This window comes from Lepisosteus platostomus, chromosome 14 (genome assembly GCF_059453375.1).
Source record: "Lepisosteus platostomus isolate fLepPlt1 chromosome 14, fLepPlt1.hap1, whole genome shotgun sequence".
Classification (NCBI taxonomy): domain Eukaryota; kingdom Metazoa; phylum Chordata; class Actinopteri; order Semionotiformes; family Lepisosteidae; genus Lepisosteus; species Lepisosteus platostomus.
The window spans coordinates 33,012,000-33,024,107 of NC_142624.1; the positions used below are offsets into that span (position 1 = coordinate 33,012,000).

The 12,108-nt window shown below is 36.1% G+C and overlaps 1 protein-coding gene across 1 annotated transcript in view; it reads left to right on the forward strand.

Annotated features, from left to right (window-relative positions):
- LOC148649288 (uncharacterized) overlaps positions 1–4,657 on the forward strand; it is an 80,722-nt gene extending 76,065 nt beyond the window's left edge. Inside the window, exons 14-15 of the mRNA XM_088605757.1 lie at positions 1,416–1,500; positions 2,315–4,657. Of these exons, the coding sequence (XP_088461883.1) occupies positions 1,416–1,500; positions 2,315–2,444 (215 nt within the window). The 3' untranslated portion in view covers positions 2,445–4,657. The remainder of the gene's footprint in view (positions 1–1,415; positions 1,501–2,314) is intronic.
- The last annotated feature ends 7,451 nt before the right edge of the window (positions 4,658–12,108 follow it).

The window sequence follows — 12,108 nt, forward strand, 5'->3', positions numbered from 1 at the left end:
TTTTATTTCTGATGGGCTAACTAAGCTTTGCTGTACAGAGTTCCAGATCTCTTAATGGGGTGGTTCTCAGTTTCAGTACAAAACACTGAAACAAGAGAAGTATCCCTGTTCAAAAGCTGAGGAACAAGAGTCCAAATGTCCAAAACCTCTTTGAGGCACAGAAAGGAAAGAACTACGCGTTGCATTATTCACAAACAATATTAAATCCACAAATCACAGAACTACACATCATGAAACAGGCAATACAATTGTACCCAATCGGTTTTGCCTGAGGAAGATCTTGTTGTGTTGTGCTATTTTGTGACGTACTGTACAATTCTGTGAATAGGAAATCTGAGCCATAAAATTTTTTGAACTTAATAATTAAAAATCATTTTGGATTGTGAATCATGTGGGATTCTCTTTTTTTTTTACTTGGGATGTCTAAAAAAAATCCCTGAAATTAATTAAATGATGTCATGCTTGATTTTATCTGACTTAGAAGTAATTTATCACTCTTCGGCTCACTCCTATCAAGCAGCTAGTCGGCATTATAATTCATCTTTTACAAAGGGGCTCAAGGGTAATTTGTAGAGAGGAAGGGTAATTCCTCAACGTGTTAATGTCTGTAATTGGAACTATTCTCCCAGTGAGTGACAATTGTTACACAATTACAGCACCGTGCAGCTGCCTCAGAAGACAACAGCCACTTTATCAGTGGGTGAAATAACGGGGGCTTGTTTTGTAATTATTAGTAGCAGATTCATTATAAAACTTTTTTTTCTCTTTCGCAAAAAACACAATCACTCTCTCTCATAACTGTTTTCTTGGGATAATAGTCTAACTTGGTTTGAAATACTCATGATGAGTAATGAGTATTGCCGGGTGAACACCAACAACTTCTATACCTTAGCCATTAGTTCTTGTATTAAAACCAGGTGCAGTAATGTTATGTAATCTCATAAACAAGTCTATAAAAAATAATAAGGCTAACTGAAGGATAATATCAAAACATTTAACAACATTACTAATTGCTGTAATGCACTGACTGACAAAAATATTTTGTCTCTGTATTTTGCTGTATATAAAAAGCAGGAAACAGGTCCAGTATTTATTACAATTACGAAACAGAAAGATAAATAGAAGGTCTTACTTTGCTTAAAAAAGAAAATGCCATAATTGATATTCCCAATGGGAATCCCATCGAAGAGATTTTGAAACTTGACTAAATTGTTTTTAGTACATACTGTACACTAACAAAACGACAGTTATGCAGCAATGTATAATCTGTAATTGTAAATGTAGTCTTTAGTCAAAATAGCAACAGATTTATGTATATACAGCACTGTATACAGATGTGTTTCAAGACAAAATAAATGTAACCACAATTTTTAACATGCATAATTATTGGAATAAGGGAAGAATTTGGATTGCAGGGGCTATGAGTGCAGTCCAACCAGTGAAGGAGAGACGTGCACCTGTTCAAGATGTGTTTGACAGGCTGTACTCTGGAGTGAAAAGGTAATATGCATACCCATACAGATGGCCATCTTGATGTGCTTTTTAATATTGCAGTATTAAGTGTCATGTGAGTGTTCATTTTATTTCTTTAGAACTTTCAATATGCAGCAGCACAGCATTTCTCAATGTGAGTGTGGCATTTCACAGGGATGTACTTACAGACTTTATTAAGTATGCCATGGAAATTTGGAACAGTCCCAAAAGCAAAACAAATGCAAGATTTAAATATTATTTATAAACAGAGTATTACAGTATGTTGCATGTTTGTTGTTTGCAATTTGCTGTCAATCGTACTTTTGGTTTATGAACCAACTTTCTTGTGAATCTTCACGTACTCTAGGTATATGAACACTTTTGAAAGTGTTAAAATAAATACAATGCAGAATTATTTACAGCAGAGGCTTTAAATATTAAAGCAGAGGCTTTAAAGGCTTCTTTGGACTTGTTTCTACTACTACCTGTATAATTATTTGGACATATCTGGCAGACAATCTTTTAAAAAAAAATTTTGGAAGACGACGTTCTTTTTTAAATTGCCTGAATAGTTACTAAATACAAATAAGTAGCCTATTCTACATCTACTGTTTGTAAGAAAGAACATTTAATTGTATACAAGAAATTAAAAAGTACAGCACTGCTGGATTAATCGTAGCTGACACTGTAAGTGTAGTATACCTGCAATTACTTATCTTTGCTGTCTTTTATGTTCCTGTCATTTGTAAATCACATCGTCTCTTCACATAAGAGGAGTTACTAAATTGGCATTCAGCTGTGATTTCACTATTGTTGTGCTGGTGTTTGGTTTTGCTCTAAGGGGAACATCTGCATGCCAGCAAGCAAGGTGCACTGCCCTCACCCTGGAAAAAAGGACAGTACCGCCTTCTACCACAGCTGTCACTTCAATTAGAGTTATCCGCCAGCTGAAAAACAAGAAAAAGTTCTGAAAACTGCTTCCTGAAAGTGCCGTGTGTAAAACAGCCATATGGGCATGTTAAACGCCCCCAATAGTCATGTTTGAGCAAACAACAAGAAACAACTGGAGAATTGATTTGATGACAGACATGTCTTCTAGTATGGTGTGGACTGAAAATGAGATATTTATCTCAAAATATTTTAAAGTTGATTTTTTTCCCTATTCATTCAAATTCTTATGTTTTACAAATAAATCAACCTTTTGAAGTATGGGTTGAAAAGTTTGGAAACCTAGAGAAGGTCAGTTCCCCTTGGTCTACAGAGACCTCTGTTCTCTGTCCTGGATATTGTGAAGTCTAAACTTGGACTAGGTAATCTGTGCCACCATCATCCATTATGCAGTAGCATGCTCCCACCCCCACAGTGTAAATAACATACTGTATAAAAAGAAATAAAATCTGAAATCCTTCCATTCAGGTAGCAGTGGGCTTCCATGAAATTAGAAAGTCCATGATGATCAGTCAACCATACTACAGGCTCATAAACCAGCCATGTGAGGCAGATCTTCTCCCGTGCCTAAAATAAAGCCCTGAATCATGGATACCACCAGACTGCAGTTCTCCTGTGGTTTAGTATGTGTAACGTTTGTGTAACCGCTGTAATTTACATTTCAACAAATCGGATTGACAGAATGGTGCTTTACTGCAAATCAGTAAATGATTAATGAAATGAAAGATTTTGAAGACTGCGTGTGAGCTAAAATGTGATAGATGTTGACAGGTTTCTGTAATCCATTCGGAAAACTGCTGTCATTTGCGTGGTATGGCATTGATATAATGACAGCAAAGCTAAAGAAGATATTCTGCAACTAACTGAAACAGTTCACAATAGATTTGCGAAATAATACATGCGCTTTAATCTTGATTTGAAAAGGGGTTATAAAACATCAAATAAAAAGAGCGTAAAAAGCACATGTTGTGTGATATAGTAGGTTTAGCCCATGGGCACACTTTGGGTGTCAGCGATGATATGTGTTCAGAACTGGGGGCGCCTCTCTTTTGTCTGTAGATGCTCTTTCCTGGATGAATTTCAGGAGGTCTCAAGAGAGCTGGGGTTAGAAATGAGAACATCTTGGCAGCTCCACAGTACAGTGTTCATATATATATAATATATATAAGGGACCTAGACTTATTGTTCTCGCAATTGTTTTCATTTCTTGCCAAACAAGTCAGATAAACTTAACTTAAGTCGCAGTGGCTGAGATAAATCATTGTAATACAGCAGAGCATCGATTATCCAGTGGCCTGAGGGGAAGGGGTTGCTGGATTTTCAAAAATGCCACATAATCCCATCAAAGTTTCTATAGTACAGTAACTTGTTTTTGAACATTCTTTCCTTTTGGATACTGTGTACTGTATATGCATTTAATATTTCGAATTTAAAAACGCAAATAGACTACATACAATACACATTAATTTGCTTAATGCAAAGTACAATGCATTACCATTTAGTACAACACCTTATAGATGAAAACTAAAATGTGGTTTGTAAATACTTTATACTGTATTTTCACCAGTTTGGCCTGTAATCAGCAGAAAATGTTGGAAGCAGGATTATAGGTTGCCAAATACGAGTGTTCTGTATGTAATTAATCAGAATTCACTCAATAAACAATGTAAAATGAATTCTGCATGGTACAGTATGTTGTAATTTCAGGATATTCTAAACAATCTTGCTATGTCCTAACCCTGGATCACTGATGCATGTAGAGCTTTTCAGACCTACTGTACAATAATACTAATACTTGCTGATCAATGAACCTTTTTTTATACATGTGGATCATCTCAGGTGAAATTAAAATCTTTCTTATGGGTTCTTTTCCATGCAATTTGCTCCTGCTGTGAGATCTGGTTTGTAACTGACAAGTGAAAGCATGAGGCATTTTTTCCCCAACTTTCTTTTTTAATTCCCAAATGAGGAAAAATCAACAACTGTACAATTAGCTAAACAAAAAATCTAAAATTATGTTCATCTGATAGCCTTTTGATGATTGCTCATTGTTATTCAAAATGCTCAGCAAAGTTAAGTTGACCTTACAGGTGATAGTTTCTCTCTGGATAGGTAATTAATTTAATTGCTTTATGTTATTTATAGAAATACCATGCTGCATGAAGAATTGAAATTTGTTGATGGTATGATAAACTACCTAAACGAATGTTTCTGAAATAAAATCCTGTTGCAGTTACAGTTTGTGGCAGTTTTGTTACTAAACAAACTTATGAAGGTAACTAAATGGGGATTAACACATTATTTGTCTTTTAAAGTTGTACTTATGCATCACACAAGCATATAATTTCAAATGCCTTCAGTTTATTTATGAATGTAATGACATATTGTATCAGAGTATTCTTTGCTGTGGATTATCTCTGATATGCTGAAGATAGTTTTCATACATCTTTACCATGCTACTATGTTTAATAGCAGCAATGCAAGCTACCCAATGCACTCTTTTGAAAATTTCAGTATACGCTGAGGGTTATTTGTTCTGTTTGTGGACAAGAAAAACCTTTAGCTGCTGAATATTATGTGGCACAAAATGATAGAACAAACGTTTCACCCATATTGTTGAAGCTGCCCCCCTGAAATCCTTTCAGAAAATGACAGGGTGCCAATAATGTGCAGACTTCCTTATCATTTTAATTTATGTAGTGTAGTTCGTGTTAAAAAAGCATAACAACATACTTCGACCAAGAATGGAACCCTGGGGGACTCCAGCTTTTATGTTATCAGTGGAAGAGACAGATTTACTTTTATGCTTTTTGTGGAATTTGGGTTTTTGATGTGTCAGTACATTTCTTTCATTGCCATTTTAGGGCACAAGACTAGTTGGAGATGCAGATACTGAAAGGAAATCCTGGGCCCATAATGTTTTAACATTTTAGAATGTATGGTGTGCAGTCTCGGGGGTGGGCTTGTCTTTTTTAAAGACTTTAAGAGGTGTATAATAATAGAAGCATATTTTCTTTGTACTATCTTTTTGATATTCTTACAACATTATTGAAATTTTTGAAAGCCTTTGTACCCCACAATAATGTCTTGAAAAATAGATTTTGCCCATCACTTTACTTGAGCTAGCTCTATGTGCAGAAATAGCATATTTTGAGCAACTGTAGAATTTTATTTTTTGAGCATTTACCTTCAAAGGGTGACTTCAGCAGCAGTTAATATTATTAAGTTTGATTTAATGCTGTTAAAAGGAAGCAAAACAAGTCAGATCTTGCTTGAATTTAAAGTTTTCATCACTTCTGAACTAGGTATACTGTATTTTCAGCATATGAACATATTGCACAGAAAAGATGACTGGGATTAAAATTTCACTTATATCTTTCACATCCCCATATCACTGAACTTAAACTACAGGATGTGCCCCATTTTCTCCAGAGTACTGTAGGTCCAGTGACTGGATAGATATATTTGACATCTTGCGAAGAATGGGGTTTAACAAAGCTTAATTGTACAACAGAGGTATTGCAAAGAGATTTAATCATCAAATTAAAAAAGTAAAAAAATGGGTTTATAAAAATGCACAATGGCATTTAAAGCTATTTACTTGTCATGCCCTTGCATTTCATAAAAGTCGCTTACATAGTCCTGTTCCCAGTGATTTTCTGCAGAATTTGATTGCATCTGATATCCGTCTTTGCTTGTGCTGAACCGTGAAGTGAATAAAATAACTCCTTAAGATTTATGAATTATTTATGGTAAATATCCATTCTGAATGTCAAACAAAAAAAAAACACATAACCTAATAATTTTTAGTTTTTTTTTCTTCAGTTAGAAACAATGATATTAAGGGTGATGTCTGCAGTTTGAGAAAAGGCACTTTGTAGGAGCAAAAGTATGGATCTCCATATTGTGTAAACCAGATCATCCAGTTTGCAAAAGACATATTTTTAAGGATATCAAGAATTTGCATTACATATGCATAAAAATATTCCTATATGTCATCTGCTAGAAAAGTGTATTGTGCTCCTATTTAATTTTCTTGCATATTTGTACATATGTCTTTACTGCTCAGCTGGTATATAATGAGTGCTTTTCCAGTTCCAAAATGGCTAGCCATTTGCTTTCAAACTTGTCAAACTGATTTGGTGCTGCAACATATCTCTTTACATTTGTTACATTTGTGGTCTACAAGATACTTAGTGTAGCACTGGAGGGGGGGATTCAGTCCTATCTGGCTCTGTAGGTCTGTTTAAGTCAGCGCCCTCTTTAAATATAAATAAAATATCTAACACATCCTCTTTGAATATGGGAAGCATGCATTCATTTGTTTAGTTTTGTAAATAATTGGTTCATTTATGTAGCCAGAGGTGATGTGCACCGAAGATCTATAGCACTTGACGGTTCAGGCTTCACACTCTTAGACTCAAGGCTGAAATAGCACTGAGAGGTAAAGTGCTCTGAAATACAGTGTACAGCACACGTGTCAAGTGAAAGAGTGCTTTCCAATGTACCACAGACCTTAAGATAATTGTATTTATTTGTATTAAACTACAAAGTGTGGTACGGAATTCAGATTGGCAGGTTCCTACATAGATTTCTTTGTAGGAAAAATCTCAGGAGGTAATTAAGACTATATGATTCCATCATCCTCCAGTTTAGCAACTGATTATTTAATAGTCTTTAGTTTTGGTGTTCAGGTGGAGAGTCATTTGCTGTGCTGCTCAAGGTAAGATACTTCTAAATGTGACAAGCTGCAATTATACACCCATTGTCACCCAAAAATGAGCTGCCATCATGGCATTGTATACTGAATGAAACGAGCAGGCTAATTGCATGGTTCTGGAGAGTTTAACAATGACCCCGCTTTCAGGAGTAATACTTAATTAAAAGGAAACATTGTCATCTTGAAGCATGATTTGCTTTTTGTGTTACCATTTGTTTTCAGGCATACGTTGAGAATGATTCTAAAATAGAAAGGTTTCCAGTTTTGAAAAAGTTGGAAATACTGTAACTTCAGTGGGTCTCCCTTACTAATAGCGACAGATGTGTGTGGCTTGATTCCAGATGAAGACAAACTCTACAGTTTGGTAAGCTAGTCTCTTTTGCTAATAAGCCCTTATGCCTCACTTGGGTTGTATAATTTTATGAATACAATAAAATAATTTAACATGCATTTGCTAGCTGCCTTTGAATATCTTGGTTTCTGGAAAGTCTGGTACGTGTGTTTAGTGTCTTGTTTAATTATTATTTATAGAATTTTGTATTAAGCAGAATTTACAAAAGAAAAGTGCATTCCAGTTTGCTAAAGAAACCTGCTCAGTAATGCTTCAGTGAAGTTCTAACTACAAAATATGCAGAGTGGAATTTGTGTACCAGCACATTTATCTACTGTAGGTGTTTTATTGAAGGACTGCTGAAGATAACATATACAGTAAGCACATGCTTTAGATTATTTCAATTTACTGCAAGGTCAACGTACAGTATGTAGCTAAATTACATTATTTTGGTGCACAATTGCAGACTATGAAGCAGGACATCCTACTGCTTCCAGTGTCATAAAGACCAGCTGGAATGTTTTATTAGTTAGGGCCAAATCCTGAACTGGTCATATTTCTTCAATGACTGGAGAATAAGTGAGTCAGCCCTTACTGCAGAACCTCATTTACAAGTTCTTACAATATGTGATAAGGCGCACTTGACCCAAAGGCTTATCACTGTGTAAGGTTCAACTTACAGTATCTTATAACACCTTGTGAATGAGGTCTGCACTCTTTCTTTTGCAACAGCATTCGTATTGTTTCCTTAATTTGTGGAAGCTGGATGAATTCACGTGTCCCATGACACCTGGAGGTTATACCCATGAATTTTCTATTTGGGTCTATTTACCTGTAAACAGAACAAAACTTTATTTTAAAGCAAAGGCCCTTGCTCAAGATCCTGAATACTAAAATCCTTTATGCATGTCAATGATTAATATATAGTATATTAAAATGAGTATCACATGAAATTATAACATTGTTATGTGGCATAACCTTTTTGTTACATTTTGAAGAATTCCATTTCACAGGCTTTTTCTTTTCTGTGATGATGCTCTTCTGCAGGAGTTATTATATTTGAGATAGCAATGGGTTGCCTTTTAACACAAAAAATGTTTTAAAAAGCAAGAAATTGCTGAAAAATGTAAGATTGCTTGTGATAAATTCATGTATTTTTTTTCCTGACTGTCAAAAAATGGAATATCCTTTGCTTAATGAAAACTCTTTGGGGATGGTGTTTGGAGCTTAAAGGGGCTTTGTGGAGTCGACTGAATCATAAACACATTGCATGTTGTCGCATAATAGGGGTTTAAAGTGCAGAGCAAGTGCCAAAGGAGAAATGAGAAAAGGATGAGAAGCTGATAAACAAGGGAAAGAGCTGGCTAAAAGAAAATCGAACTTACAGTACTTTTCAGCCTTTTGCTTCAATAACGTCCTGTTTTGTCACTGTGTACTGTATACTGGTATGTACTCTGCCATGTTTTATACAACACGCTTACAAATTACACTATTGTTTCTTCTTATCACACTATCCCCTGCACAGAATGCATACAGCTCATGTATTTGTAGAAACATTTATGGATTTTGCTTGGTTTTTACTCATATTGTGGTCAGTTTATTGGAGCTAGGTGGTTAATCTTTCATCTCCAAGGGCAGCATTAGAAAGTCATATCAGCAAATACACAGGACCAACAAACCATGCTTCTCTAAAAGAATATTGTATGGGGAAAAGTAGGAACCATCAGTCTTTGAAATTCTGGGAAGTTTAGCCAGTAGACTACAGAACATCTGCAGGACTCAGGTGTATGTGCTTAATTCAGACTGGCAGCTGGACTTTCTAAATTGCTATCTCAAGGAAAGTGTGGAGGCTCAGTGTGTCTTGAAGGCTCTCAGATTGTGTAGACAGTATATTAAAGAAAGCAGACAAACAATGTAAATTCTGAAATACATGGCCCTAGAAGAATATTTAATGAATTATGATAATGCACTGGAGTAGGTCTTTCTCAGCACATGCACAAGAATACTGGATGCTTAATAATAACTAGTACAATTGGGCATTCATTGAGCGTTCAAGTTATGGTTCTATCCATACATCATTCAACACATTTGGACATCTTTGGAAGGGAATGAATATTTTTGCAAGACACAGCATGAAATTAAGTGAAATACATAAATGGATTCTTCCATTTTTGGGGGAGGTATGTCTGATCAATAATTCAAAACTACAAGAAAGAAAAAAATATTCACTGTATCCTATTCATTTGCAATTCTGACACTGCACCTGCTTTAAACTGCCATGTAACTTTGAAAATGAAAATTAAGAGCACTGAGCTCTCAACACAACCAGTAAAACCATTCTGTTGGACTACAGGCTGAACCCTGCAAACCAGGGTATCTGCTTCAGCAAGATGGATATCAGCTTGTTCCACACTCCCACAATCCTTTGAGTAAAGAAGTGGCTCCTGTTCTCGGTTGTAAATGCCCTTCTAATTGGGTACAAGGGTGGTGATAGTGAGCTGACTCCAACATTATGTTATAGAAAACAAAATTCAGATTAAAAATAAACAATTATAACACTTCATAGTGGATCTTAAGAATACAGTATTATAGATTTGCGTCTTACAAAAATGTTTTAGTATAAATGAGAAATAATTGGGTTTGTTGATTTCACATTACTATAGTGGTAACACTGGATTATAAACTAATAAATGTATTTTTGTGAAAAGTCAGAATTGGGTTAATAAGAAGAAATTAATCATGATTAAATCCCATTTATAAGCAATCATCACTCTGTCAATATATTGCGAGCTATTAAATACTTGTTACAACAATTTTCTCATCTCTACTGCTGTGCTGCCAGCAAAGCCGCATGATAATTATAGTTTTTGGGTAATGAAGGCACATAGGCCTCTTTGTACATTTCTCATCATAGATAATTATCCTTTACCAATGATTTAATATTCTGTAATCCTATTGACTGATTTCTATTTGAAATGTTATCATTTTTTACTAGTTTTCTGTTTGTTTGTTTTTTCTGCCACATAAAGCGAAAACCAATTTGCACAAGAGATATACCACTGGAATAACTCAGTCTAATAGAAAAGGATTTATTTTGAACGGACCCACATAAATTTCAACTCTGTGCTTAGCTCCACTTAGTACTCTAGGTACGAATTAACTGTAAAATTTCCCTTACCTTTCTCCGGAAAAGAAATTGACTGTAGCTACAGGGATTTCCTTTTAAATTGGTCCCTGTTGGTTGGAGGCTGGAAATGTCTGTGTGAGCCAGTGAGAAGCTGGTGTGTCTTTGGGTACTGTACCTTGAAGACAGAGGAGGATGAGGTATTCTGCCATCTCCTGTACAGCATTCAGCAGTTCCGTCTTCGATCCAGGCTGAAAATCAGCAGGGTCTCCCGTGACTGGATCATGTCACTTGCTGACTGTGACCAGGAGGTTAGGGTCGGGAAGATGGCGGCCAACCCGATCCTCCAGTCGGAGGCGATACACCCACAGGTGGGAGGGTCAGAGCAGTGAACCTACTCGCCCTCATTCCCCACTGTGTGAGGCTGTGGGCTTCGTAGCTGTGAGGAGACCTGGCAGATACGCAGCCCAGTCCAGAGCTGGACCCAGAACCCCACAGCTGAGGCAGCAGTGGTCACCACCATGCTGTTGTGCAACCTGTAGGTTATTATGTGCATAGTATTTAGGAACAATGTAGTATTGTGTGTAAAATGTTCTATTTACTGATTAAAAAAACTCAGTTTACTCCAAAATGGCTAAATATCTTGTGTTTGAGACTGAAGTCATTCTGCTTGGCTTTCACACACTCTCCTTACAAATGTATTGAGTTGCTTTTTCCATTTTAGATCTAACATATTACAAAAGGCATCTCTTTCAGTGAATGCCAGCGGTATTTTCTAACCCTCAGTCCAGGCTGTTCCGTTTGCAGATCTAACATGTTGACTTTGTTTATTCGCTGCTGCAGGAGGTGCTATGAAAGCATGAGTCCCCGTTAGCTCAGGTCTCCCAGAATGGCACTGAGCAGTGCGATGACTCATTTGCTTGTGATATACCCACGCCTCTAATATCCCAGCTCTCCATAGCTACTGTACAACGGATAGAAGACAGCTAGGAATATGATTTTATCCTAATCTCCACTTTTCTCTTGTCTCCATTATCTAATGTCCACTTGCATGTCACACACTAGGCAGAATTTAAAATTGTACAGATTTTAAATTTGTGTATGGTTGATTGTCTCCTGCTTTCGAATTTGAGGAATAAACATATATACGATGTAGATTTAGCAAACAATTTCCTTGGTCTTCAATAGAAAGGAGTTGGTCCCATGAACATACTGCAAATAGTCTGCTCCAGGAATGTACAGAACAGCACTGTTAAGCAGATTTTTATGTTACATAGGGTTATATTTGTGAAGCATCGAAGTTTATAATGAAGTGTCTCAGCATTGATGTTTATCAAATTTCTTGTATGATTATTATTTCAAGCACTGTTAAAAGAAGACCACTCAAGATGTTCTGCAAAGATCTGCTGTATGTAGTAACTCTTACCCTGGATGCTCCTGCAAACCTCTGCAGCAAGGTACTCATCATAATGTCACTGTTTTCAAACCATTTCAAATTACATCAAACTCATG